At 38.0% G+C, this 23,238-nt stretch overlaps 7 protein-coding genes across 13 annotated transcripts; 4 read left to right on the top strand and 3 right to left on the bottom strand.

Annotated features, from left to right (window-relative positions):
- Positions 1-7: 7 nt before the first annotated feature.
- On the bottom strand, positions 8-2,930 carry LOC121776261. Its single transcript, XM_042173421.1, has 3 exons — positions 1,756-2,930; positions 767-884; positions 8-683 (listed from the first exon to the last, which is right to left on the bottom strand). Exons 1-3 carry the CDS (start codon positions 2,511-2,513, stop codon positions 468-470), a joined length of 1,092 nt encoding a protein of 363 aa, XP_042029355.1. The 5' UTR covers positions 2,514-2,930; the 3' UTR covers positions 8-467.
- Positions 1,744-5,479, top strand: LOC121776262 (transcriptional regulator ATRX homolog). 2 transcript variants are annotated; one of them, XM_042173423.1, is made up of 7 exons: positions 1,744-1,880; positions 2,891-2,936; positions 3,028-3,150; positions 3,664-3,997; positions 4,112-4,615; positions 4,715-4,817; positions 5,190-5,479. In XM_042173423.1, the coding sequence occupies exons 4-7, from the start codon at positions 3,919-3,921 to the stop codon at positions 5,326-5,328; spliced, it is 825 nt and encodes a 274-aa protein (XP_042029357.1). In that variant the 5' UTR covers positions 1,744-1,880; positions 2,891-2,936; positions 3,028-3,150; positions 3,664-3,918; the 3' UTR covers positions 5,329-5,479. The 2 variants fall into 2 exon arrangements, with proteins under 2 accessions (XP_042029357.1, XP_042029356.1); XM_042173422.1 differs by lacking the exon at positions 1,744-1,880 and adding an exon at positions 2,287-2,423.
- Positions 5,437-6,680, bottom strand: LOC121776263 (ubiquitin domain-containing protein 1-like). 4 transcript variants are annotated; one of them, XM_042173427.1, is made up of 4 exons: positions 6,166-6,680; positions 5,965-6,087; positions 5,766-5,885; positions 5,437-5,695 (listed from the first exon to the last, which is right to left on the bottom strand). In XM_042173427.1, exons 1-4 carry the CDS (start codon positions 6,200-6,202, stop codon positions 5,631-5,633), a joined length of 345 nt encoding a protein of 114 aa, XP_042029361.1. In that variant the 5' UTR covers positions 6,203-6,680; the 3' UTR covers positions 5,437-5,630. The 4 variants fall into 4 exon arrangements, with proteins under 4 accessions (XP_042029361.1, XP_042029359.1, XP_042029360.1 ...); XM_042173425.1 differs by having other exon boundaries at positions 5,965-6,680; XM_042173426.1 differs by having other exon boundaries at positions 5,437-5,885.
- Positions 6,681-6,798: 118 nt separating this feature from the next.
- On the bottom strand, positions 6,799-9,979 carry LOC121776260. Its single transcript, XM_042173420.1, has 7 exons — positions 9,682-9,979; positions 9,419-9,490; positions 8,898-9,068; positions 8,383-8,553; positions 8,074-8,283; positions 7,763-7,851; positions 6,799-7,665 (listed from the first exon to the last, which is right to left on the bottom strand). The coding sequence occupies exons 1-7, from the start codon at positions 9,761-9,763 to the stop codon at positions 6,997-6,999; spliced, it is 1,464 nt and encodes a 487-aa protein (XP_042029354.1). The 5' UTR covers positions 9,764-9,979; the 3' UTR covers positions 6,799-6,996.
- Positions 9,980-10,909: 930 nt separating this feature from the next.
- Positions 10,910-14,235, top strand: LOC121777540 (protein transport protein Sec61 subunit alpha-like). Its single transcript, XM_042174829.1, has 7 exons — positions 10,910-11,052; positions 11,715-12,084; positions 12,452-12,679; positions 12,773-13,127; positions 13,219-13,343; positions 13,458-13,593; positions 13,854-14,235. Exons 2-7 carry the CDS (start codon positions 11,741-11,743, stop codon positions 14,091-14,093), a joined length of 1,428 nt encoding a protein of 475 aa, XP_042030763.1. The 5' UTR covers positions 10,910-11,052; positions 11,715-11,740; the 3' UTR covers positions 14,094-14,235.
- Positions 14,236-15,117: 882 nt separating this feature from the next.
- LOC121776336 (DNA-directed RNA polymerases II, IV and V subunit 8B-like) lies at positions 15,118-16,763 on the top strand. Its single transcript, XM_042173511.1, has 5 exons — positions 15,118-15,185; positions 15,551-15,623; positions 15,752-15,885; positions 16,273-16,370; positions 16,545-16,763. The coding sequence occupies exons 2-5, from the start codon at positions 15,554-15,556 to the stop codon at positions 16,654-16,656; spliced, it is 414 nt and encodes a 137-aa protein (XP_042029445.1). The 5' UTR covers positions 15,118-15,185; positions 15,551-15,553; the 3' UTR covers positions 16,657-16,763.
- Positions 16,764-19,485: 2,722 nt separating this feature from the next.
- Positions 19,486-22,771, top strand: LOC121777696 (protein GRAVITROPIC IN THE LIGHT 1-like). Of its 3 annotated transcripts, XM_042175038.1 has the most exons (3): positions 19,486-19,585; positions 19,876-19,992; positions 21,327-22,771. In XM_042175038.1, the coding sequence occupies exon 3, from the start codon at positions 21,327-21,329 to the stop codon at positions 22,524-22,526; it is 1,200 nt and encodes a 399-aa protein (XP_042030972.1). In that variant the 5' UTR covers positions 19,486-19,585; positions 19,876-19,992; the 3' UTR covers positions 22,527-22,771. The 3 variants fall into 3 exon arrangements, with proteins under 3 accessions (XP_042030972.1, XP_042030973.1, XP_042030971.1); XM_042175039.1 differs by lacking the exons at positions 19,486-19,585; positions 19,876-19,992 and adding an exon at positions 20,008-20,383; XM_042175037.1 differs by lacking the exons at positions 19,486-19,585; positions 19,876-19,992 and adding an exon at positions 20,392-21,075.
- Positions 22,772-23,238: the final 467 nt, after the last annotated feature.

Below are 23,238 nucleotides of genomic sequence, written 5' to 3'. Positions count from 1 at the left end.
AACCTGGTTTATAAAAAATGTCAAATAAATATTTATTCGAATCTCAATCAATCAACTACATTGGAGTAAACATGAAGGTAATCCAGTGTCACTTGTAGCTTCCAATACTAAAACAAATAAAATCTAAAACCCTAATTATCTTACACGACAGAAACAAGACAATTTCAAGAAAGTGGAGCTGCAGATTGAATAAGCATGTTGAATAATCTTCTAAAATCTAAACACAAGGAGCTCACATGAATGAGGCCTCTCAACATATGGCAACCATCGCGTTTCCTTCGCACCAAATATCTTAGAAAGCCGGCATTTATAGAGAACGTCACGTGGTTTAGTGACTGACTGTATCTACTACTAATTCGTAGAGTGTAACATCCTACACTTCCTATTCCGTCAGCATGCAAAAAAAGGAGCAATATAATCCAACCGGACTTATCTGATATGCCAGTGCACGAATGGTCGGGGAAGCCTCAGGGCTTTTCTTGAGAAAGGCTAGTTATCTCATTTAGTAATCGACTGACAGAATTCCTGACATCTTCGGGCACGATCAACTTCTGGGGGACAGATTCCATGGCATACATGACGAGGACCTTCATCACACTATCCAAACATAACTTGGTCGAACGTTTCTTATTACTCTTATTTGAATGCTTGCACGACTCTTTCAGCGTGCATGCTTGGCAAACCTAAAGGCAGAACGAGGCAAGAAAAACTAACAGAATTAACAAACTTCGAGAGCAGTTAAGCAGGCTATAGCATAGAAACTTGCCTTGGGTTCGTCGATTTTGAAGAAAGCGCGAATATGTTTAGCATCATAGACAGTCTTCTGCCCGATAGACGGACACCCAAAAAGGGCTACTTTTTTCAAATCCCCAGCAGACAACCATCTGTGACAGTAATTAACAAGGACATAAGATTTCTGACAGAAAATATGAGTTTAAAGTTTAAACAGATCCACTGCTTCAAATCACTATAGCAAGTGAGTTGCCCAAATAATGTAGAACAATCAGATAAGGAGATTTTCTTCAGAGGAGGAGGCATTATGGCAATCAAGATTGAAGATTTCCAAGTGAGGACTCGATCACCCGTCAATGTAATCCAAGTAGCAACTTTCTTTAGTCGTTGATTTAAATGTTCAGCAATCTCTCTCGTTTCTACGAAATTGCAAATTCACGCAACCAATCGCAGCAGTAAAGATGCATAAACTTATTTTCTTTAGGGTCTCTTTTACTCCCCGTGCAAATGATACGATTTAAAGTAAACATTGCATCTTAAACTTTGACACCATACAACTAAATCATAATATCCAATTTCACTAAATATGACATATAACCACAGATCCTTCACCCTAACACTGAAAATCTTGATACCTCTTGTAGTGTATTGCAACTTGAGGTAATCAAAACTAAAAGCATCATCTTTAGTTTCTTAAAGACCGACAACATCGAAAAAATCTTAAAAGAGCATTAAGGCATCGTAATATCCCCGAATTCAGAAAAACAACCACAAAAGTCGAACTTGATAACCTCAATATTACTGGATGCACCAAATAAGAGAACCAACATCATCATCATCATCATCATCAATATTCAATCTTTAACTCCATTTACAAACATTTACCTTAGCTCAATCTCACACCATTTCAATTACTCCATTTACCAACATTTTTAATTGATTCTAAGCTGAACTAACTCATGAATCCATCAGATCAAACAGAGTAGCTCTATATGAAGCTCAAGATTTGAACTAATTACATACCTTGAAATATACTGATGATCTTCCCCAAACTTCACAGCAGCAAACTTTAGAAACTCACGGGCGTAGCTGACCTCGAAATCCATCGGATCAAACCTATCCCGGGCCATGAAATTTGCATCCTTCAGGTATCCTTTCACATACAAATGCTCAGCAAACAATTTCATGTCAGGAGAGAGCTCTCTGTGGACCATCGGATCCTCCATTCCAAATGCAGTTCGCTCAACCGGTTTCGATTCCGATTTCGAATCCGCCACAAAATTCCATTTCAATTCCGACTCCGGTACTGATTTCGATTTCGATGGCCTCTTTTTCGATTTCTTAAACAATGCCGATAACCTGTGCTTCTCCTTCTTCGGCGCGATTGTAGAATCAGATTTCCGCCCCTTTTCCTTCTTTTCATTAACAATTTCGAGATTCTCCACCGTTTCGCACTTTTTCTTGTTCAAATCCCTAATTTCTTCCTCCAGCTTTTGCAGCTTGTCCGCCACAATTGTCTCCTCCGACCCCGCCTTTTCGGCGGCAACGCGATTGCTGTCGGTCCTTTCACTGCCGAAGAGGACTTTTCTGAAGAAACCGCTCAAGGGTTCAGCAAAGGTGCGAGTCTGTTCATCGGCGGTTTCTGCGGATTGAGCCGGACGCGAGAATGGGCGCTGGGGAATTGAAGAGAGGTGAGTAAATTTGGAAGGATTGGATGAAATGAAGAAGGTGAGAGTATGAATCCTGACATGAAGAGTGCGGATGATTTTGAGCGAAATCATTGAGGAAATATGCAGTAATTGGAGAATTTGCAGGGGAATGAAATTCAGGGTTTTGGCGAAGAAGAAGAACAAGTGTTCTGGGGTTTTACAGCATTTATATTTTATTTAATACTATTAATTTTGTTAATAGAGAGATATACGGAGTACTCCCTCGTCCCAAGTAAGATAACCCTACTATGGGCGGCACCGAGTTTTATGCAGTTATATTTTATATGTTTTCGTTTTTTTCCTGAGTTTTCACTTGCTGATCTGCTGAATTGGGGTCGAATAGCTTCTAGAAACTCAATCTAGATTTTTATTTTGGAGTGCATTGTGAATATTTTGTTTCATTCGTCTGATAATCATCACAAAATCCTCTTTCCCCTCTTTTTGTTCAGATTTCATACAAATGGCTAAGTCGGTTTCCTCCAATGCTGCAAAGAGGTATATAGCATGTTAACCGTGGCATCCTTTTTGTTGTGTTGGTTTATTTGGTTTGATGTGCTGCCATTTTGATGGATTTTTGGGATGTTAGATTTCTAGAGGAGTTCGTTGAAAAGCATGGAGATGGATTAGCAGTGATTTACTCTGTGTCTGGCTGGCTGAAGAATAACCCTACAACCTACCATATAAGGCTTGTCCCCAGTCATGCTTTCAGGTGATTCCACAGAGTGTTATGTAAATCTGCAAGACTACATCAGCATAAAACTTATAACGATCTCCATTTTACTATGCCTCGATAAAACCTATGATTTCTATGTTCACTTGCTTGTCACATATCAAGGTTTTGCTTTTTGCTTTCTATGTAATTGTTTGATCCTTGTGGGTTTTATGGGCACTGCGGTGGTAACAGTTAATCTGTATCTCTTATGTCAGCTGGTTCCAAACCAATGATATTGATAGATTCATTTGAGTAGTCCAATGTCTGGTTGTTCACTTTCTTGAGTCACATGTATAGGCTAGACCCGATTCAGAATTGATTACGTATCAATGATCTTGGAATATGCAATTCTGATGAACAATTGTTTGCGAGATAACAGGTGCCGAACATCTCTAGTTCTCTACAATGAAATAGGAATTGTTTTATCTCAAATATGTACAAATGTATCCTCATTTACAATGAGTACGCCTTACAAACAGAAAATTTAATGTCGCTAAAACTTTCTGATAGGTTTTGCTGAGTTTCAAATTCATCTGTGAAGAGAACAGTAGGAGGAACCCTTTCTATTCCTCTATCTATAGCTGCTCCACAGTCTATTCAGAAAAAAATTATGAATGCTGGTTCAACTGCTGTGAAAGCTGAAGGAAATGTAAAGCCAGATCTAGCACAGGTATCAGAAGAGATAAAGTTCCTCGGTCGCTCCCCAACAACAAAAAGTGCCAAAATGATCAAAAGTCTTCTGGCAGTGGAGGTTCATTAGCTAGCATGTGGGGTCGTGCATCAGCAGCACCTAAGCCTGATGCTTGCTTGGTTCAAGCTGACAAAGCCAGACAAGGCTCTTCTGGTTAGCTCCTTTTTCGTTATCCACTTGAACAGGAAAATGTTTAAAAACAACCTGCAATACTTCTGTTTGCTGATTATTTCCGCCTTTAAAATTTGTTGTTTTGCCTGGAATCAGTCAGTGCGGAAGCTCAAATATGTGCTCGTGAATCAGCTATACATGAAATTAGTGATGATGATGATGATGATGAGGACAAAGCTTTCAGTGCAAGGAGAACCTCTAATGGTGAAGGCAGTAGAAAGAGAAAAGTTGTATTTAATTGCTCCGATGAGGAGGATGAATATGGCAATGCCATAAATCTAGGGTCACCTGATCCCCCAAAGAAGTCTACTCTATACTCCAAAGAAAGTTTAAATGCTTTCACCACAGAGTGCAATTTAAGTTTCGTGGAGAAGGAAAATAAGCCAAAGGTCCAAGAAGAGAAAAAAAGTGATGTAAAAGCTAAGCCAAAGGTAAAAGAAGAGAAAGAAAGAGATGTGAAAGGTATGCCAAAGGTCAAAGAAGAGAAAGAAAGTGATGTAAAAGCTAACCAGCATTTGGGAGAAAAGGTCGCAACTGCTAGTGATGTGCCTAAAAGAAGAAAAGTGGTAAAGACACGAATTGATGAGCGGGGAAGAGAAGGTATTTCCACATCTTACACTGAATTTTATTCATTGTGTGGACTCATTTCAACACTATTGCACATGTACTATTTTTTTCTGATATTTCTTCTGGTTACAGTCACTGAAGTTGTTTGGGAGGGTGAGGAGCAAGATGCAAAATCTAACAATAATTCTTCAGCCAAAATTGCTGGCAGTAATACAGTGAGCAATGCAACTAACAGGTACGGCTGTTCACTTGCTTGTTCATTTTACCATGTCTTTTATGTTTTTTAACCATTTTATACGACATGTATTAAAACTGTTGATTACAAGGGGAGTCATTTATACATCTTATGACTCAGATTCTGCTGCCAGACACTGATACATCAATTTTAACTGTTATGTAGTTTCAAACTTTCAATATGCTACTTATAATGTAATACACAGTTTCTCTGTCCACATGATGTTATGATTATACTACGAGTATACATGTTCCTGTAAAGGAAAGATGAGCCATAAGGTGGCATCAATTTGTTTATTTCTTGATTAATCTTCAAGGGGGATTTTTGAGGCGTTTTCAACTAATTGATTTGCCCATGGTGATTATGATTTAGGCCCCCAGTTGCTCGTAAGTTGCCAGCAGTGGGGAATGCTGCTCCAGCAAATCAACCCGGGAAAGCTGGAAATAAAAAGGCAGCAACTAAGGATCCTAAGCAAGGAAATCTCTTCTCATTGAGTACATGTAGAAACTAATGTGAAATCGATCGAGTTACAGCTCATTCCCACTTTGTCATTGCATTTCATCTACTTCCCCTTTTCAGAGCAATTGCTGTATTACAGCATGATTTATGCAAGAACTTGTATGGTGAAATAGAAATATGTAATTGTCAGCAAAGTTGTTGGATAAACTTAGAAACCAAACAACATGATATAGCTATACACTCTATTTCTAATGAAAAATCTGCAGGATCTTGTTCCTATATTACAGTCAGCTATATCTGGGGTTAATGACGATGGAGACGACGACTGTTTTCTGGTGAGCTTTGCTTCTGTTATCAAGAATCACGTATCAAGTTCTTTGGTTCGCTCAATACATATGTAGGTAATTCATATCTTGCACCTGCAACAGTGCAAGTTCAAAATCAAGGTAATACTGAAATCACACACAGAGAGAAGACTGTTTGTGTTACCTCTTTCGTCGAAACAAACAGTCATATCAGGATTTTGCAGGATGATCCCTGCACTCTCTACGATCACTTGAGAAAGCTTCGGATCAGCTTCTGCTGCTGCTCTGAGTGCATCCCAGATTTCTGTAACAACGATATAGGGGTGAAAACAGATACAACTGGAAAAAGGGTGGAGGCGTCAAAAGAAAGGACCGTACGGTACCTTTTCTACCACCATAGTGAGGTGCAGTATCCCAGAACTCTTCTCTCAGCTGAAATAGCTGACTTATGGTGATCGGCTGAGGATGCTTCCACGACCTCGGTTTCTTCACCTGTTTGACACCTCCTGTCATAGGCAGCACCGGCATCATCAACGTGGTCGAAACTATGATGTAATACGTACCAAGATTCGAGTCTCTCTTACCTTCTGCTTTCGCCTGTGAGGATCCGGCACACCCCATTCTTCGCAAGTCTGCAGATGAAAACAGTGTTTTTCGCCGTTGAAGACGAGGAGAGGCGGCGTAGCTGTTGTTACTGAGTTGAATTGGCGATGAGCCATCTACATCCAACGAGTTAGTATCTTTAAAGATATGAACAACTCAATGGGAAATACTGTCCACAAAAGCAAATATTTAAAAGTATAAAGAGCCTAGAAAGGAAAAAAAGGCCTTGGGCAGTTGGCTGTCATCTTCCATTTCTCGTGATCACAGTTGCCAGTTTCGTGAGCTTAAGGGGCATGCACCGACTGAATCAAACTGAAAAACCGATGCTTCGATAATTTTTCTATCACGTTCCTCGCGAATGTATAACTCCGTGTCCATTCGATTTCCAAAAAAAGTTACTAATTCTTAAACTTTTGGGTCATTTTTCAGTGGTTGTGAATGACTGATTTTTTCTATCTTTCAGACCTTGGTTCCGTAGGAGCAAGTCACAAAGATTGAGAATTCGGATCAAAAATTCTAAATCAGTTCGGTTTTTCGATTCGAAAAGACCCGATTCACACCCCTAATCTTGTGAAGATCATCCAATAAATACATGTCTACATAAAGGCCACACCTTTACATATATCAGTCAATTTTGGAAGTAAGAATTTCTGGCAACGACACCAAATGATTTCTGGCATTACATATTAGATAACACTAAGGAAAAAACATCATCAACATGTGATTTCACAAGATTTCTACCTGTCAAAGCAACTAAACATTAATAACAACACATTGCTCTCACATCATGTTCTAGAATGACATTTTCAGGTTTAATCAAAACGATACGAATCACCCGAGTATTTCGCCCTGAAGTTGTAAGGATCGTACTTTGCGTTCTCGTACCCGGTGGGCTTGGCTTCCACGGGCTTCGGCTCCATCACTGGAGGTGGTGCTGCTCCAAAAGCTGCGTCACCTCCGCCTTTCTCTCTGTGGCGGTGCTTGCTTCGACTCTCCTTCTGGCTCTTGGACCTCACCTGTCCGTATTGAGGAGCCTCGCTCGATCCATAGAACTCGGCGTATTCTGGTCTTCTTGAAGACCGGTGCTTGGTTGATAGAGATGGATCCTTCATGCTGGTCGACCGAAGTTTAGGAGGTTTTGCCTCGGCTGGTCTCTCGCTGGGAACCTGTCTGGTTTCGGAAAGAGGAGCCGGGGTCCTCTGTTTGAGAGGTGGGGCCGGTTCAGCTTCGTCTTCAGGCATAACGAGAGAATCTTTCAGTGGAGTAAGGCCTCTTCTTGGAATGTTGTTTAAGACACTCGAGGGAATGAATTGAGCAAGAATGCCGGTCAGAGCTTCCACCGTGACTTTTGCAAGGTCCCAGATGAGTTGCGCGAATGAGGGCCATCCAGCTTCAGGTTCTTCCTTGACAGTGACGTCTACAGGAGTCGGTAGCTCTTTGCTTCCTAGTGGCTTGTTGAATTTAGGTTGGGGAAACTCTTTCTGCAGTTGTATAAGTAATGCAATACATACCCGATGTTACATTTTCGTGTAATGAAATCGGGCCGTAGATTAAGTGGAACTGAGACAGACAACATACCATCTTGGAGAAAAGTGAGGAACCTAATCCTTGTTGAAGAAGGCATGAAATGTACCCAACGAGGATAGCACCGGCAACCATAAGAAGATCTGCAAGTAACGCCAAGCTAGTCGGATAAGTGTATGCTTAACTTTTCGGATAGAATAGCAAAATAGTGCAACATTATGCAGCCACCATCATATGTGAAGCCGTCACAACCTGATTGATCACAGTTTCGTTTAACAAATGCTAGCTTGTTCAGCTGTTCTTGGCTTGACGATCTAATTTTTTCGTGTTCTAAGAGATAAAGTGTTCTAAGACAGTATACATACCTGCAGGCGAAAAAGAGCTGTTTTCATAATCACAATCCTCTTTACTTAAGGAGATTTGACGAAGAGCTGCATTTCCTCTGTCAACAACTAACAACGAACAGGTAGGTCTCACATATACGACATCAAAATCATTTGAGAATTTAGCATCTTCACTAGGCCCGTCCCTGTATCCTGCGACATTTGATTTTCCTCCAGCAATAGTCGTTACGCCTGCAAATAGCGATGCAACTTAGTTACTCTCTGGAAAATAACATTTGTCACACTCTCCAATTCTAGTAATAGAAGAAGAAAGATTAGCATTTCAGAAACCTGCTTCTCCAATCTTTCGAATGGCGAGATTTGAAGTATCAGCAACGTAAACATTCCCTTTGTCATCCATGGTAACCCCCTTGGGATGGCTGAAACGAGCATCGCTAGGTTTCCCATCCACATGACCAGTGCGTCCCTGAAACGATCCTGCAACCAATCTCGCCCTGCTATCTGCATCAATGGCAAGATATAAAACTTCTTCAAACAACTGTTTGTTGCAACATAATCTACAACCGAAAGTTCTCCCTCCACGCATTATCTCAAACACAACAAACAACACATATCACACAATTCACAACTTTCACGACTCACGAGCCAAGAAAGAGGACACGTCTAATTGTTTCTAGTGAACACGGACATATAATCAATTATGTAGAACTAAATCACACTTCTGGCTAGTTCATATATAATTAAGAACTGTCATGAATGTCACAACACAGAGAGAACTGAAATTTCAGTGTGATAGACTGCAAAAGATGCCGTAAAATCCTCTAAAGAGGAAAGAAAAGGCTTACATTGGGATAGTGGAGGCGTGATCCTGACAATGTTGTTATTAATAGCATCCACAGCAAAGAGCTCGCCATCCTGGGAAACACGGATGGAGTAGGGCAGAACCCCGAGCTCGTTCCCCTCGACTACAGTCTCTACAAGATAGCCATCCTCAAACTGAAGCACATTGCCACCATCTGCAACAAAGCAAAGCTGAAGATTACCACAACAAGCAGATATATATGATACTTCCACCACCACTCTTCTAGGCAAAATGGGATCCTACAAATTACAATTTCACACACACACACACACACACACACATCTAAATAAACAAGTGATGTACCTGATTAATGGGTTGCTTTCACATACACACACTCATATCCAAAAAGCAATTTTCACACACACACACACATCTAAATGAGCTAGTGATGTACTACCTGTTTGGTAGGGTGATTTCACACACACACGTCCAAATTGCAATTTCACACACACACACACACACACATATCCAAATTGCAATTTCACACACACAAATGGGCTGTACCTGATTGGTGGGGAGCTTTGGATGAGGACCTAGTCCATTTCACAAGGGAAGACAGGTGCTTTATCAATGGCCCTGATTTAAAAAAAAAAGAAAAGAAACATGAACTCAAGCAATTACTTCCACAGCATACAATTACATACATTCAAGCAAAGAAGCTAAAACCCAATCAAAATTACTGAAAACAAATCTCAGTTGCTCCTCATTTTAGCTATTTCAGCAGCAAAATAAAGTGTAATTGGGGGAAAACAATCAAGAACACTTACCAGCAGGTGCAGCTTGAGCTTCAAACTTAGAGAAAAAGGCGAATAGAGGTAAGAAAGCAAGGAAGAAGAGGGCAGACCTCATGAAGAAAAAAAGGGTGGGGGAAAGAAGCGATTTTGTGCGTGCCCACGCAGATCAAAAAAGGAGATGGAGTCGAGATTCCTATACGGAAAGATTTTGTGGTTTTTCAAAAGTTGAAGATTTAAGCCATGGAATCAAGCTCACGTTACTGCTGCAACAGACACAAGCAGCTTTTTCACTAAGCTTTCTTTCCTTTTTCCTTTTTTTCTTTTTATGAAATTTTTACGCTTGTTTTTCCATAAAAATAATTTTTGGTCAATATCCTATTTAGAAAGTTTTTCGAGGAATATGGGAAATCGATTGATTTAGATGGTTGGGCCTTGGAGTACTTTCATATAAAAAAATACTACTACTAGGAATTTTGTCCGAGTAATATGCACTTTTTTATTTATTCTTAATTATACGACAATTTTAGTTCTGTACCTGAAATCCTTCTCTCATCGTTGCACGAAAAAAAGTGCGGCCTCTTTGTGCACGCATAAAAATCGTTGTTTGTTTTTATAGTATTACTAAAAAATCTATCAAGTTAGTCTAATAACTACTACTCCATGTAGAGATTTTCTTATCTTAAATGTTGTGTAGGAAAAAATGAAAAAATTTACAATTGGCAATTAAGTTGATATATTGAAAGAATAAAATGTTCTAAGTTGTTAGATATCACAGTAATAGAGCAAAAGATCACCGTAGATGTTTAGTAGTAGTAGCTATATAATTGTTATACATATAAATTAAATGCAATCAATAAATCTCAAGTCGTTTATCCTATATAGATTCGCAAGGAAAAAGGTCTTTAAGTGAATCCGCATATCATAAATTTACATGAGATTCATGTCATAAATTTACAGCATTAAATTCCATTTATACCTATAAACACTTTGTAATGACAGTAATTTGGTCGTATGTGGTCAATGTCATTTAATTTTCATTTATTCAACTGGACTACATAGATTTATGTTGTGACTGAATTAAATAAATTTTAATAACTCTTGTTGATATATGTCGTTAATTACTTATTCATTTCAATTAAATGTGTTATTATATGCATTAAATTTTTTATCTATATATAATTAAAATTCAAAAAATTTAACAGAGCAAAAACGCGAAATATAGAAAAGAATTAAATAAAATCCGATTCATCCAATCCGACAATGACTCGGATTTCTTGTAGACAAGTGTGCCTATTTTTACGTCACAGACTCACAGTATAATGAAGCTCTCCGACGATATAAATAATGTAAAATCGAGTATTTCCGAGAATTGGATCCGTCTCAGATTCCGACCATTCTTCACTGGTTTGTAAAATTCTTCCTCTGTCTTGCATTTCAGATTGTTCTTAGATCCGTTTTGTGATTCGAAATCATAAAATTTGTATGATTATGTGTTGATTTCTTCGGAATTTAATTTTTAGGTCGTGATTTTGTTGCATTGGATTTGTTTTCGTGTTTGATGCTCAGCTGAGTCTAGGAAGCTAGCTAAGAAATTGAGGGGAAAATTGAATAATTGCTATTGTGAAAACGAAGATCGGGCGGATAGCATGCATTTGAATTGATTGATTGTTTTTATCTTTTTTTTTTTTGTAATTTCCTGGTGGATCGTCTCCGGTCTCATTGTTTAATTTTGGATTTTGCAATGGTTGAATGTTAATTTTTGAACGATCACGATTTCTGAGTTAAGGTGTGAAATCCTCGTTATAAGATATCGGTTGATTTTTAATTGAGAAAGCATGTTTAATGTTACGAATTTATAGGTTTAATCAGTTTGGAATGTGCAGATTGTTGGAAACTCTTGATTGAGAATTTTGAATTTATTTAGGGGACAAGTATCAGGCTAGTGCTCCCCCTATGAAAGTTTGGTTTCCAATCTCCGTTTGTGTAATAATAAGCGTAGTTCTTCCGAAATGTATGATTGTCTTAGTCATACTATTACTGATGTGTTTCTCTCTATATTGTGGCAGTTGCTAGAATAATTTAATCAACGAGAATGGGAGGTGGGTTTAGAGTGCTCCATCTGGTCCGGCCTTTCCTTTCGATTCTTCCGGAGGTTCAAAGTGCAGACAGGAAGGTTCCGTTCAGAGAGAAGGTTATATACACTGTCATATCTCTGTTCATTTTCCTCGTCTGCAGCCAGCTTCCATTGTATGGCATACACTCTACAACTGGTGCAGATCCATTCTATTGGATGCGTGTCATTCTTGCCTCAAACAGAGGCACAGTGATGGAGCTTGGAATCACCCCGATTGTGACATCAGGACTGGTTATGCAACTCTTAGCGGGTTCAAAGATCATTGAAGTCGACAACAATGTGAGAGAGGACCGAGCCCTCCTGTAAGTTATTGAAAAGGCGCATCTTTTGTGTGTGTGCTTTTGTTGATTTGGTATGAATGTCAATCGTAATATTTATTCCCTTGCAGAGATATTTCTATAAATGCCATGTGTGAAACAGGAATTGTACTTGAGCATTTTCATATATTACTGTCGTCATGATTTTAGCAGTTGTTAATCTGATCTTATGGGGTCAAGTTATGAGATTAGGTTTCTTTAACTTATTTTGACTCGTATATTTTGCATTTTAAGTTGCCTAAATGGATTATTCCAATTTAATTATATGTATTGCATTATCATCCAGTTCAATTTCTATTAATCTTATTGCTCATTTGCCATGCTAATAATCATTGTCTGTGTCCTTGACTAGAAATGGAGCACAGAAGTTGCTGGGCATCTTAATTGCAGTTGGTGAGGCTGTTGTATATGTTCTTTCCGGAATGTATGGCAGTGTGGGCCAACTTGGAGTTGGGAATGCAATCCTTATTATTCTGCAACTCTGCTTTGCGGGCATTATAGTTATTTGCCTGGATGAGCTTCTCCAAAAAGGATATGGACTTGGATCTGGTATTTCACTCTTCATTGCAACCAATATATGGTAAGTGGTTATTATCCATATAATTCTATATTAGTACTACTTTCTGGACAAGAGTGATGGTATTTACCTCTTAGAATCTTCTTTATTTTACAGTGAAAACATCATCTGGAAAGCATTTAGCCCAACTACTATTAACAGTGGCCGTGGAGCTGAATTTGAAGGTGCTGTCATTGCTTTGTTCCATTTGTTGATAACTCGGACTGACAAGGTTCGTGCTTTGCGAGAGGCATTCTACCGGCAGAACCTCCCCAACGTCACAAACTTGCTGGCCACTGTCCTGGTCTTCCTTATTGTCATTTACTTCCAAGGGTTCCGTGTAGTTTTGCCAGTGAGGTCAAAGAATGCTCGGGGGCAACAGGGTTCTTATCCTATTAAGCTATTCTACACTTCGAATATGCCTATTATTTTGCAGTCTGCCCTTGTATCCAACCTCTACTTCATTTCCCAGGTACCAAGCTACTCTTCGTTGAATTATTGATTGGGATGCCTTTTTCTCTCAAATAAAGCTGGTAACAAATGTTAGCTTTTCGTTTTTGCAGTTGCTGTATAGGAAATACAGTGGAAATTTCCTTGTAAACCTTCTGGGAAAGTGGAAGGAATCTGAATACTCTGGTCAATCTGTTCCTGTTGGGGGTCTTGCTTATTATATAACTGCCCCATCAAGGTAAGTGCTTGTATTATTTACGATTCGTAGCTTATCTGTGTATCTCTAAGTTGATTTGCATTCTTTGATCCCTTTGTTACATTTTATTCACTTTCCAATTTGTTGGATTTGCAGCATGGCAGATATATTGGCCAATCCTTTCCATGGATTGTTTTACATTGTATTTATGCTGTCAGCTTGTGCTTTATTTTCAAAAACGTGGATTGAGGTCTCGGGATCCTCAGCCAAGGACGTGGCAAAGCAGCTGAAGGTATCCTCGTCACCTCATAAGGGTCTATAGTCGTGTTAGATTACACATGCTACATTACAAAATACTCTTGCAGTATTTCCATTGTTTCGCTTTTAAGTTGATTTGTTGCATACATTTGGCATAAAACAAACATGATGCTGAAATCGTGGTAGCGACTTGCAAGTTTTTCACCATTTGGAATGCTTATTTCTCATAAGATAGATTCATTTCCAACCAACTGTGAGCATACACGAACATAATTCCGTCTTATTTACACCTAGGAACAACAAATGGTGATGCCCGGACATAGAGAGTCGAATCTGCAGAAGGAGCTGAACCGTTACATTCCCACTGCAGCTGCATTTGGCGGGATATGCATTGGTGCGCTGACAGTCTTGGCAGATCTCATGGGCGCAATTGGTTCCGGCACAGGAATTCTGCTGGCAGTTACCATCATATACCAGTATTTCGAGACATTCGAGAAGGAGAAGGCCAGCGAACTTGGTTTCTTCGGTTTCTGATGACATTCCAGTGAGCTAGCTAGTTACACAGATGACTGAAACTCTTTCAATTTTGGTTGGCTGAGGAATGTAAAGAACAAAAATCCCTGTTCACACCTTGGAGAATTCTAATGGAGATTGTAGTTGAGCTTTTGTTTGTTCATTTTAGTACTTATTGGCCTATACTCATGGAGTATTTGTATAATCCAAAGATGGTCAAATCCTAACATAAAACATAGCAATTATGGAGAATTTTTGTTGTTTCCTCAAATTATTTTACCAAAGGTTTTTAATTTACCAATTCTTGTTGAAGCATGTATTGTGGTGTGCGTGAAGGTCGATATATGAATACTGAATTTAATCAAACTCTCTTATTGAATTGCTTATTCAAGTCTTTTAAGTTATAATATCGTAAATTTGACATTTTTTAATCGAATTCATATCTTTAATTTTATAAATTAAAATATTAATTAATACATTTAGTCAGTCATATTTTTTTTTATAATTCCCAAAGATATTCACTAGCAAGCTGAGTGACTATTCATGCACTAATTTGTAGGCAATTCAATAAGTGAGACATGACACAATTTTAAAATGAGATATTGACATCTAATACGATGACTTTCAAAAAATTGATTTTTTCCCACGAATTTTGAAATTGGCAAATAATATCACAAATTTTATCTCGAGTTTGTTATTTTCCACCAATAAAAAAATTCCGGAAAACAATATCATGATACAATTTTTTTTCCGTAATTTCTTAACAACAACTTCAAGAACTTCAAATTTTTCAATCTTTGATAATAGTTTTTGTTGAAGCATATCCTCCAAATTTGTTCTTCAATCCATTAATATAACCATAATTATTTTATTGATGGGAAATAACAAATTCCGGGTGATATTATTTGCCAATTTCAAAATTCATGGGAAAATGTCAATTTTTTGAAAGTTTCATGATATTAGGTGTCAATATCCCTTTTAAAATTTATATTCATTTGCCTATATAAGAACATTTAAAAATATATAATTAATATTTTTCATACAAATTCGGAAAAACCCTAAAACCCTTCATCGCCTCTCTCAGGACGACGAGTTACCCAGCTCAATCGTTTGGTAAACTTATTTTCTTAAATTTGGAATCAGATGTCTTTTTTTACATCCATTAATGCGTATATTGAGCTTTGATCGATCTTTTCAGTGCTATTGTATCTGACACAGTTGAATTGTATGAACAGTGAAATCGGACTCTAAATTTTGAATTAGCTCGGCCACTTTTTAGGGCTCACAATTTATTTTCACCAATTCTGTGTTTGCATCCAATCAATCAAATTGACAAATGCTGGCTTTCATGCATTCATTGAAGTTGATTAGCTCAAACTTTCTTTAGTTTTGAGCCCCAAAATTTTCTCTTGTTAATATGAGTACTATCTTTATCTTGGCGTTAATTGTATAGCTACATTCTTGTTTTGTCTTGGTAGGCTATGGCTGATTTGTACTTCGATGAGGTAATCAAGGTGGTCAAGACTGATAGCCAAGTAGTGTATGATAAAGGTAAACAAAGAAGATTGTAAAACTATGTTATATGAATTCATTTGAATGTTTATGTCTTTGAATGCTCTGAAACAGAATAAAAAATTGGTTGGATTGAGCTTAATTGGCTTTGCTGATGATTTCTGCAGTTTCTAGGATAAATGCAAGGAGTGAAGAAAACGATTTTTTTGTGGAATTGGATGTGCACTCTGAGCTGTATCCTATGCATCCCGATGAGAAACACAGGATGCTGATTTCGAATTCTCTGATTATCAACGGTTCAGTACGTGTCCTTTTCTTTGTCTCTGCAAGAATTGCCATTTTGAGGATATCTAGAAATAGGATTTTACGCCGTGTCAATGCTTGCTACTTATGTTATAATCAAGTGCAATCAGTGTTCTTGAATATCGAAATCTTGGGATGATCACTTTCCTTTGTAGTGAAGGGATAAGCTTGTTTAGTAGAGCGTTTGGAGAGTGTTAGATGCTTGGGTGTATCGAGGATGACAGATCACTAGCGGGTCTTATTAACGTAGAGGGTGTTTTTTCCCATGATTGATAAGATATACTATGTCGTTACTATGATTTCCTGTCGAAGTCCTTGAGATATTCCGAAGTTCAAATCCATCTTAGTATTACGTGCTCTAACAGTTCTAGTCCTTTGATTGCAGGGGGGGTCGAAATCACTGGCAGACAAATTCGAGTATGTGATGCACGGTCTTTTGTATAAGATGGCTGATGCAAAGAGTGAAGGGGATGCTGTTAAAGTGTATGTATATATATGCAGCTCTTCGTTTATTGAAATTTGCTGTCGTTACTCCTAGAACGTGAAGTTAGCCATTTTGTTTGGAGATAAGCTATACTTTTTTGAATATTTGTTGCATGACTGCTTGTTGTTATCTTGATTTTCGACATTAAGTTTGGCCCTCATTCATTTTCACAGGGAGGTATATATTTCGTTTGGAGGACTTCAGTTGATGCTGAGAGGGGATCCTCTGAAGATGCACAAGTTCAAGGTTGATCAAAAGTTGTTTCTTCTCTTGAGGAAGAACTGATAACTTTGGGTGTAAAAATGCAAAAAAACGACAAGCTATGAGACTATGGAAATGATCTGGCCCGTTACTAACCCTAATTGAACTATTGAAGACTCTTTCTTTCCCTATCTTCAGTTTTCTTTATTTATCTTCAGTTTTCTTGCTGGCTCCACTCATCATTCATGTTGAGCTATGCCCCTTTCGGGATGATCGTCTACCGGTAGAGTGAGTATTCTTGCGTTCGGATGTTCTTAGCTCGGGATCCACCAACTATTGCACATGAAAAGAGTGAGTTTGCCTAGTGCTGCGCATCTCGAATAGTGACAGCGGTTTACCCTAGTCGTAAAGACTAAGCCTGATCTTGAGCCTAATGAGCTTTTCCTCGACCTTTAACTCTTAAAACCATTTTCCTCAAAATTGAGCTGCATCTGTTAGCTGCCAGGAAACTTACGAGCCAAAAAATTAGAAAGCCCAACCCAGCCTGAGCCCACGGGGTTCAAGTGTTAAATTAGAAAGATTTGGGTTGGAAAAATAAATATCCTACTTACCAAAAAATCAGCCCATCTTCGCCTCACACCGTTTATTTAATTTTACTTCAATTAATTAATTTTTAATATTTTAATTATCAATTAATTTTTATTATGATCTAACTATGTTGTCGTACGTAATCAATGTATTCAAACTTGGCTAGTTGAAAACCCCAACAACAAAAATCCAATGGCAAAAAGTCATTGTGTTCCTATTCATATAAAAAAAAAACCCTCAAAATTGAGAATAGAATAAATAAAATTAAAGATATTTCCGGAATGACGGTAGAAATTAAATTGATTTCTTAAAGTGCTACTATTAAATTGATCTTATTGGATGTGGTGTGGTTGTTTAAGATTTTGAAGGGACGGGCGGCGATCCAGATGGGGAGACTGGTTGAACTAACTATGGCCATACTCCTAAACGTGAGGGAGATGTGAGTTAGGTCAAAAGCGGAAGGGATTACCTCATACATACATAGTATACTACATTTCATAATACACTATTAAGAAATTGACAAATGGATCCTATTTATGGAAATAAAAGTTATTGCATTCCATGTGGATATTCTTTATCAATAAAAAATAGGACTTCAATTCTAACTTTCCTAATACATCTACTACTACACTAAGCTAAAATAAAATTTCAAATTTTCCAAATTTTATTAATTTTTATATTAAAAATAAAGAACCAAACATATTTTATTAATATAAGAATATTGAAATTTTAGCCCTTTTATATTTTTATAGAAACTGCTCATATGTCTACTTTGTACTCCCTCCGTCCGTGAATAGGAGTCTTTTTTTTTAATTTCGTCTGTCCCCGAATAGGAGTCCCGATTCACTTTTGTCATAAATGGTAATAGGGTCTCACCTTCCACTAACTCATTTCACTCACATTTCATTTAAAACTAATATATACACATGAGACCCCTAATCTATTAATTTTTTTCCACTTACTTTTCTTAATAACATTTCTTAAAACTCATACCACCAAGAATCCTAATGGCGGACGGAGGGAGTACTATTGTAGTAATAAAAAATGTGCAATTACCATCTTTAAAAAAAATATTTTAAAAGTATAAATAAATTAACTGAAATAATAATATTCGTTGAATAGAATGAATACTAATAAGATAATTTATACTTATGAGCTATACAGAAAATGGAAAAACAAATATTATATTATATTTAAAATAATATAATAAAAAGAAAAAACAATAGAAAACGCCATATGCACGATGACACAAGTTTTGTGTAAATTATTAGTACTAATATTTTGATGATTCATTTTAATAAAATTGATACAAGTTTTTCGTAAATTAATAATATTTAACTTATTAATATTTTGGTGATTCGTTAGTAAATAATAAAATTGATACGTAATCATACTTATACGAACTTAATTTATAAAAAAATATAAATAGCAATAAGTAGAAAATATCTTTACATCTTAAATACTAAGCACATCCTATCTTATACGACTTGGCGATAAATTTTGTTACCATTATTTATTTTATTTCTATTATATTTTACTTTAAAATTAATGAAATTTGGGAAAGGTAAATTTTATTATTTTTGTCTTAGTGTAGTACTATAAGATATATTACGGAAGTTGGAATTGAACTCCTTATTTTTTTATTATAAAGAAAATCCACATGGAATGTAATAACTTTTATTTCTATAAATTGAGATCCATTTGTCAATTTCTTAATAGTGTATCATGAAATGTAGTATACTATGTATGAGGTGATCCCTTCCGGGTCAAAAGTAAGGGATGGATAAAAATAGAATTCAAGATGGATGCTCAATCGGTAGTGCTTGTTGCGACAAATTACATACAGTAAATATATTTTTGGGATAATGGTGGAGATTGTTGTTGGCTTTTGAAACAGATTTCTAGGTCCTATTGAGATTCGATCAGTGAATCAGGTTGTCGACGCAGTAGCTCGGACGGTGAATTTTATAGCTTATAAAATATATAGATTGGACTGTGTTTCACCATTTACTCGTGAGTCGTGATGTAATCCCATTGGATTTATTTAAATAAAATGTTAGTACAATTGAAGGATATATAAACGTTATTAAAAACTTGAGCAGCTGCAATCTACTAGACTATGCCCATACACACAACAAACCCCTCCTGTCCAAAAACCGCGTTTATGAGACAGAGCACGATTTGACCAATTTAACCTCACGACTGCAAGAGAAACACGCAAGCACGAAATCCAATGCAAAAGGACAAAACCGTCCAAAATGTCTCCTAAATAAGGAATTTGTCCCCACTCCATAGTTTATAAATGTTTCTACTTTCCAATGCTTTCTTTTGTCAGTCCAGTCCAGCCTTCTCCCCTTCGCCAGCTCGTCACTCTTAACTCTTCCTTTTCAGAGCAACAACCAATACTCACCCATTTTCTTTGCAGGTGCATATCTTTGAGGAAGAACTATGCACAAACTTCTCCATTTCTTTGCTTTCTTTCATTGCTATAGTTTTTTTTCATAGTTTAACAAATGGAGTAACTCTTTTTAAAGACTGGATTTTGTTGGGCTTCTTGTTTTCTTCTGAGCTTCTAATAACATATTCGTCTTAAAGATTCCACCTTTCTCTGCCCATACATACAAATACACACACTACACGCTCACGTGCGTTTACATTTCCACATATATAGTACATGTCTTTTCTTTTGACATTTTCCAGGTTTCTTGATCTCAGGGGTTGAACAGCTTGTTTTCTTCTAGTGTTCCACGCTTCCTCAATAGAAAAAGCCCAAATCCACAGCTTCTTTCGGTTAAAGATTTCTGGGAAGTCGAGATTAAGCTTTGGGTGTTGGTAAAAATCCAATCTTTATCCATTTTTTTTCTTGCTTTACTTACCTTTGTACTGTTTTGCTGATTTTTTTGTCTGTGGAGCAATTGGGTGTGTGTTGTCACGTGAGTGAAAGAGTGTAGGGTCCAGATTAAAATCTGCAGTGATGAGAGCTACTTTAATGACTCTGGTTCTGTTTTTATCCGTTGGTTGATGTGTGTGTGGTGGTGGATTTTTTCAAAACTTGTGGGACGGTTATGAATCATGGCTTAATCTTGATTAATTATGTCCCTTTCTGCATAGTGATTGCTAGGAATTCTTGTTAGCTGACGTGGCGGTAGCTAGTCTCCGGATCACCCGGTCTACTAGGGTGAACCGGGGAGTAGTGAGCCGGGGATGGCTCTTTCTGTTTTAGGTGAGACAATCATATTTATTTGGTCCCAAAAGGTTGTTACCTAATAGATGGAGTGGTTTTGGTGTTGGATGTCTTGCATTTGTATTGGTAGATTTGTGTAACTGAAATATGTATTTTGATGCATCTATGTAAGTTTTTCGTTTAGGCGATGGGGATAAATGAGGGATCAAGATTTTCGGCTAGTTACACTCACCCTTTCGTTGTCAATCTAAGATTCATATTCGACATGATGTGAACCCTTTATCGCTTCGTATAAGCCAAGTTGATAAGTATATTCCAAGGGCTGATTCTCCCACTTTTTACTACCTATGTGGTCTGTTTTCGGTCTCTAGTGTCACCCAGTAGTTGTCACTGATTAAACACCGAAAGATGTATTTTGTTGCATCTATGTAAGATTTTTATTTAAGGTTATGGAGATTAATGAGGGATCAAGATTTATTGGCTCTTTACACTCACCCTTTCGTTTTCAATCTAAGATGGATATTCAACATGATGTTAACGCTTTATTGCCCGAGACGTGCCTAATTCGAGCCTTTTTGTCTTAACATTCCCTTGTAAATTTCTGTCTCCATCACATACTAAACATGTTCTTCCTCAGTATTTTATTCAAGATTTGGTTCACATTTCTATTTCTTGCTGTCTTTCAAAGGCAATTGAAGAAATCATTTGAGGATCAAACATTGTATGCTGTGGTAGAATATTATGACTAATAGTTCTGCCTAACTTTTCAATTTGGTTGTTTATTCCCACAATCATGCTTTTGTTAGTACTAATTTGAAGAACTTTGTCTACTTTTGTGTCCCCTTTTCTTGACTTTTCAAAGTTGTTTATGAAACATTCTCACCATGACTAATTCTTGTGGTTGATTTGCTCTCCTTAGTCCTTATTGTTCTTCATATTCATCTTCATCTTCATCTTCATCTTCGACACTTTGTTGGTTCAGATGGATTCAGTGGAACGCTCGCCGAGAAAGAGTAGATTTGCCCGGGCCGTTGCCAAGGTCTTGCACGTTCGTGCAGTCACAGGCGTAGCTCCAGACGATGGCAGTATTCGGAAGGCGAAGTCTCGTGACAAGGCAGAGAAAGATGGTCTAGAGGTTCAGACGTTTAGAGACAAAGACGAAGAGGAGCATCGCCACGACGGCCGGATGGTCCAAGAAGCCTTCCTCTCGAAACTGTTTGCTTCAGTGTCTGCCGTTAAAGCTGCGTACGCAGAGATGCAGTTCGCGCAATCCCCTGGCGACGCGGATGGAATTCAAGCGGCCGACGAGATGGTCATATCCGAGCTCAAGCGCCTGTCGGAGTTGAAGCAGGCTTACTTGAAGAAACAGCTGAACGAGGCGTCTCCAGCCACGACGTTGCTCTTATCCGAGATTCGAGAGCAGAGGAGTACGCTGAAAATGTACGAGATCACGGCCAAGAAGCTCGACTCTCTGCTCAAACACCGAGACTCGGAGACCGCCTCCCTAAATAAGAAGCTCTCAGAAGCTAATAAGGCTAACAAGCTGCTCGAGACGAGGCTGAGCTCGAGCGGGCGGCTTTTCTTTCCTGAGACGAGGGTTGGAAACTTCGTATCGTCCCACCGGCAGACGTTGAAATCTATCCGAGCCTTCGTGCAGCTTCTGATCACAGAGATGGTATCTGCCGGCTGGGATTTGGATGCAGCGGCCGAGGCAATCGAGCCAGCCACTCGTTTTCGTAACCCCAGCCATAAGTGTTTTGCGTTCGAGTCCTTCGTGTGCGAACAAATGTTCGATGGCTTCAATAGCCCTAATTTTCAGTTGTTCGAAGCATTCTGTCGCGCGAAGTATTTGAGGCTTGTGCATCCGAAGATGGAAGCGTCTCTCTTCGGGAGCTTGGACCAGAGGGATTGCATAACATCCGGTGGGCTCCCGGATACGCCCTTCTTCGCAGCACTCAGCGAGATGGCGAAGCGCGTGTGGCTATTGCAACGTCTGGCTCTGTCTTTCGAGCCGGAGATCTCCGCCTTCCAAGTGAGGAAGGGGAGCCGGTTCTCGGAGGTCTACATGGAGAGCCTGAGCGACGACGCCATGCTGCTTCCGGAGCCTCTCGTGGCGCTGAGCGTTGCGCCGGGGTTCAGGATTGGTAAGAGCATTGTTCAGTGTCAAGTTTATCTGTGCTGATCTTGATCTTGGATGAGGACTTAAGTTTGGTTTTAGGTTAGTTCCTTTTTTTTTTGCTTAAAGGAATTTGCTTTTGTTAGACCTTCCAATTTTGCTAGTAGGATGGTAAGTTGTAAGTATATTGTAATTGTGGTCTACTTGTATGCATTTTTATGTGCCATATAATAGGTAAATCTATTGGTGTAGAATCTATTTCTTGTACTATAAACTTAGTTTCACAAAACTCTATTAAATCATTAAACATACATTTCTTGTAATATCAATTTAGACTCATATTCTATTAACTCTTTTTACATATTTTCACAAAATTAAACAATTTTTAAAATACGTACCAAGTCCAATATGACTTTCAATTTAAATGCCTAATAAAGAGAGTATTTTACAAGTAACTGTATGTAATTTATAACTATTTCTTAATTTAGTCATAAAAATAAAAATAGAGTATGGTGCTTCAATGGCCCACGTGAGAATTACTATGGGCTTAAGTAGCCCAAAATGGACACAGAATTTCAATGGGCCCAAATTATTCGGGAACAGAGTCAATCACAAAGAAGGTTATATATATAGCAAAGAAATGAAATTTCCTTTTTCTTGTAATAGTTGAAACATACGTGAAGAAGTGGCGGATCCAGAACATAATTGACAGAAATTTATTGAGTTGAATTGGTTTGCAGTAAAGTTAAAGTGAACTTGCGTGAGAGGAAGAATTAAC

Source organism: Salvia splendens, chromosome 18 (genome assembly GCF_004379255.2).
Source record: "Salvia splendens isolate huo1 chromosome 18, SspV2, whole genome shotgun sequence".
In the NCBI taxonomy this organism is placed as follows: Eukaryota; Viridiplantae; Streptophyta; class Magnoliopsida; order Lamiales; family Lamiaceae; genus Salvia; species Salvia splendens.
This window is presented reverse-complemented; position numbering and strand designations above follow the sequence as displayed.

Bases quoted from the DNA above. Each gene is read 5' to 3' on its own strand.
- LOC121776336 (XM_042173511.1), top strand. From the start codon at position 15,554: ATGGCTGATTTGTACTTCGATGAGGTAATCAAGGTGGTCAAGACTGAT. The intron at 15,886-16,272 runs GTACGTGTCCTT...CTTTGATTGCAG, and splicing joins CTCTGATTATCAACGGTTCA to GGGGGGTCGAAATCACTGGC. The intron at 16,371-16,544 runs GTATGTATATAT...TCATTTTCACAG, and splicing joins GAAGGGGATGCTGTTAAAGT to GGAGGTATATATTTCGTTTG.
- LOC121777540 (XM_042174829.1), top strand. From the start codon at position 11,741: ATGGGAGGTGGGTTTAGAGTGCTCCATCTGGTCCGGCCTTTCCTTTCG. The intron at 12,680-12,772 runs GTAAGTGGTTAT...TTTATTTTACAG, and splicing joins TTCATTGCAACCAATATATG to TGAAAACATCATCTGGAAAG. The intron at 13,594-13,853 runs GTATCCTCGTCA...ATTTACACCTAG, and splicing joins ACGTGGCAAAGCAGCTGAAG to GAACAACAAATGGTGATGCC.
- LOC121777696 (XM_042175037.1), top strand. From the start codon at position 20,968: ATGTTCTTCCTCAGTATTTTATTCAAGATTTGGTTCACATTTCTATTT. The intron at 21,076-21,326 runs GTAGAATATTAT...TTGTTGGTTCAG, and splicing joins ATCAAACATTGTATGCTGTG to ATGGATTCAGTGGAACGCTC.
- LOC121776262 (XM_042173423.1), top strand. From the start codon at position 3,919: ATGTGGGGTCGTGCATCAGCAGCACCTAAGCCTGATGCTTGCTTGGTT. The intron at 3,998-4,111 runs GTTAGCTCCTTT...GCCTGGAATCAG, and splicing joins AGCCAGACAAGGCTCTTCTG to TCAGTGCGGAAGCTCAAATA. The intron at 4,616-4,714 runs GTATTTCCACAT...TTCTGGTTACAG, and splicing joins TGATGAGCGGGGAAGAGAAG to TCACTGAAGTTGTTTGGGAG.
- LOC121776263 (XM_042173424.1), bottom strand. From the start codon at position 6,202: ATGGGGTGTGCCGGATCCTCACAGGCGAAAGCAGAAGGTAAGAGAGAC. The intron at 5,886-5,964 runs GTACCGTACGGT...TCGTTGTTACAG, and splicing joins TCACTATGGTGGTAGAAAAG to AAATCTGGGATGCACTCAGA.
- LOC121776260 (XM_042173420.1), bottom strand. From the start codon at position 9,763: ATGAGGTCTGCCCTCTTCTTCCTTGCTTTCTTACCTCTATTCGCCTTT. The intron at 8,284-8,382 runs GTTTCTGAAATG...CGCTATTTGCAG, and splicing joins TCGAAAGATTGGAGAAGCAG to GCGTAACGACTATTGCTGGA. The intron at 7,852-8,073 runs GTATGTATACTG...CGTTACTTGCAG, and splicing joins CAGCTCTTTTTCGCCTGCAG to ATCTTCTTATGGTTGCCGGT.
- LOC121776261 (XM_042173421.1), bottom strand. From the start codon at position 2,513: ATGATTTCGCTCAAAATCATCCGCACTCTTCATGTCAGGATTCATACT. The intron at 885-1,755 runs GTATGTAATTAG...TTACTGTCACAG, and splicing joins GATCATCAGTATATTTCAAG to ATGGTTGTCTGCTGGGGATT. The intron at 684-766 runs GCAAGTTTCTAT...TTCTGCCTTTAG, and splicing joins TCAAAATCGACGAACCCAAG to GTTTGCCAAGCATGCACGCT.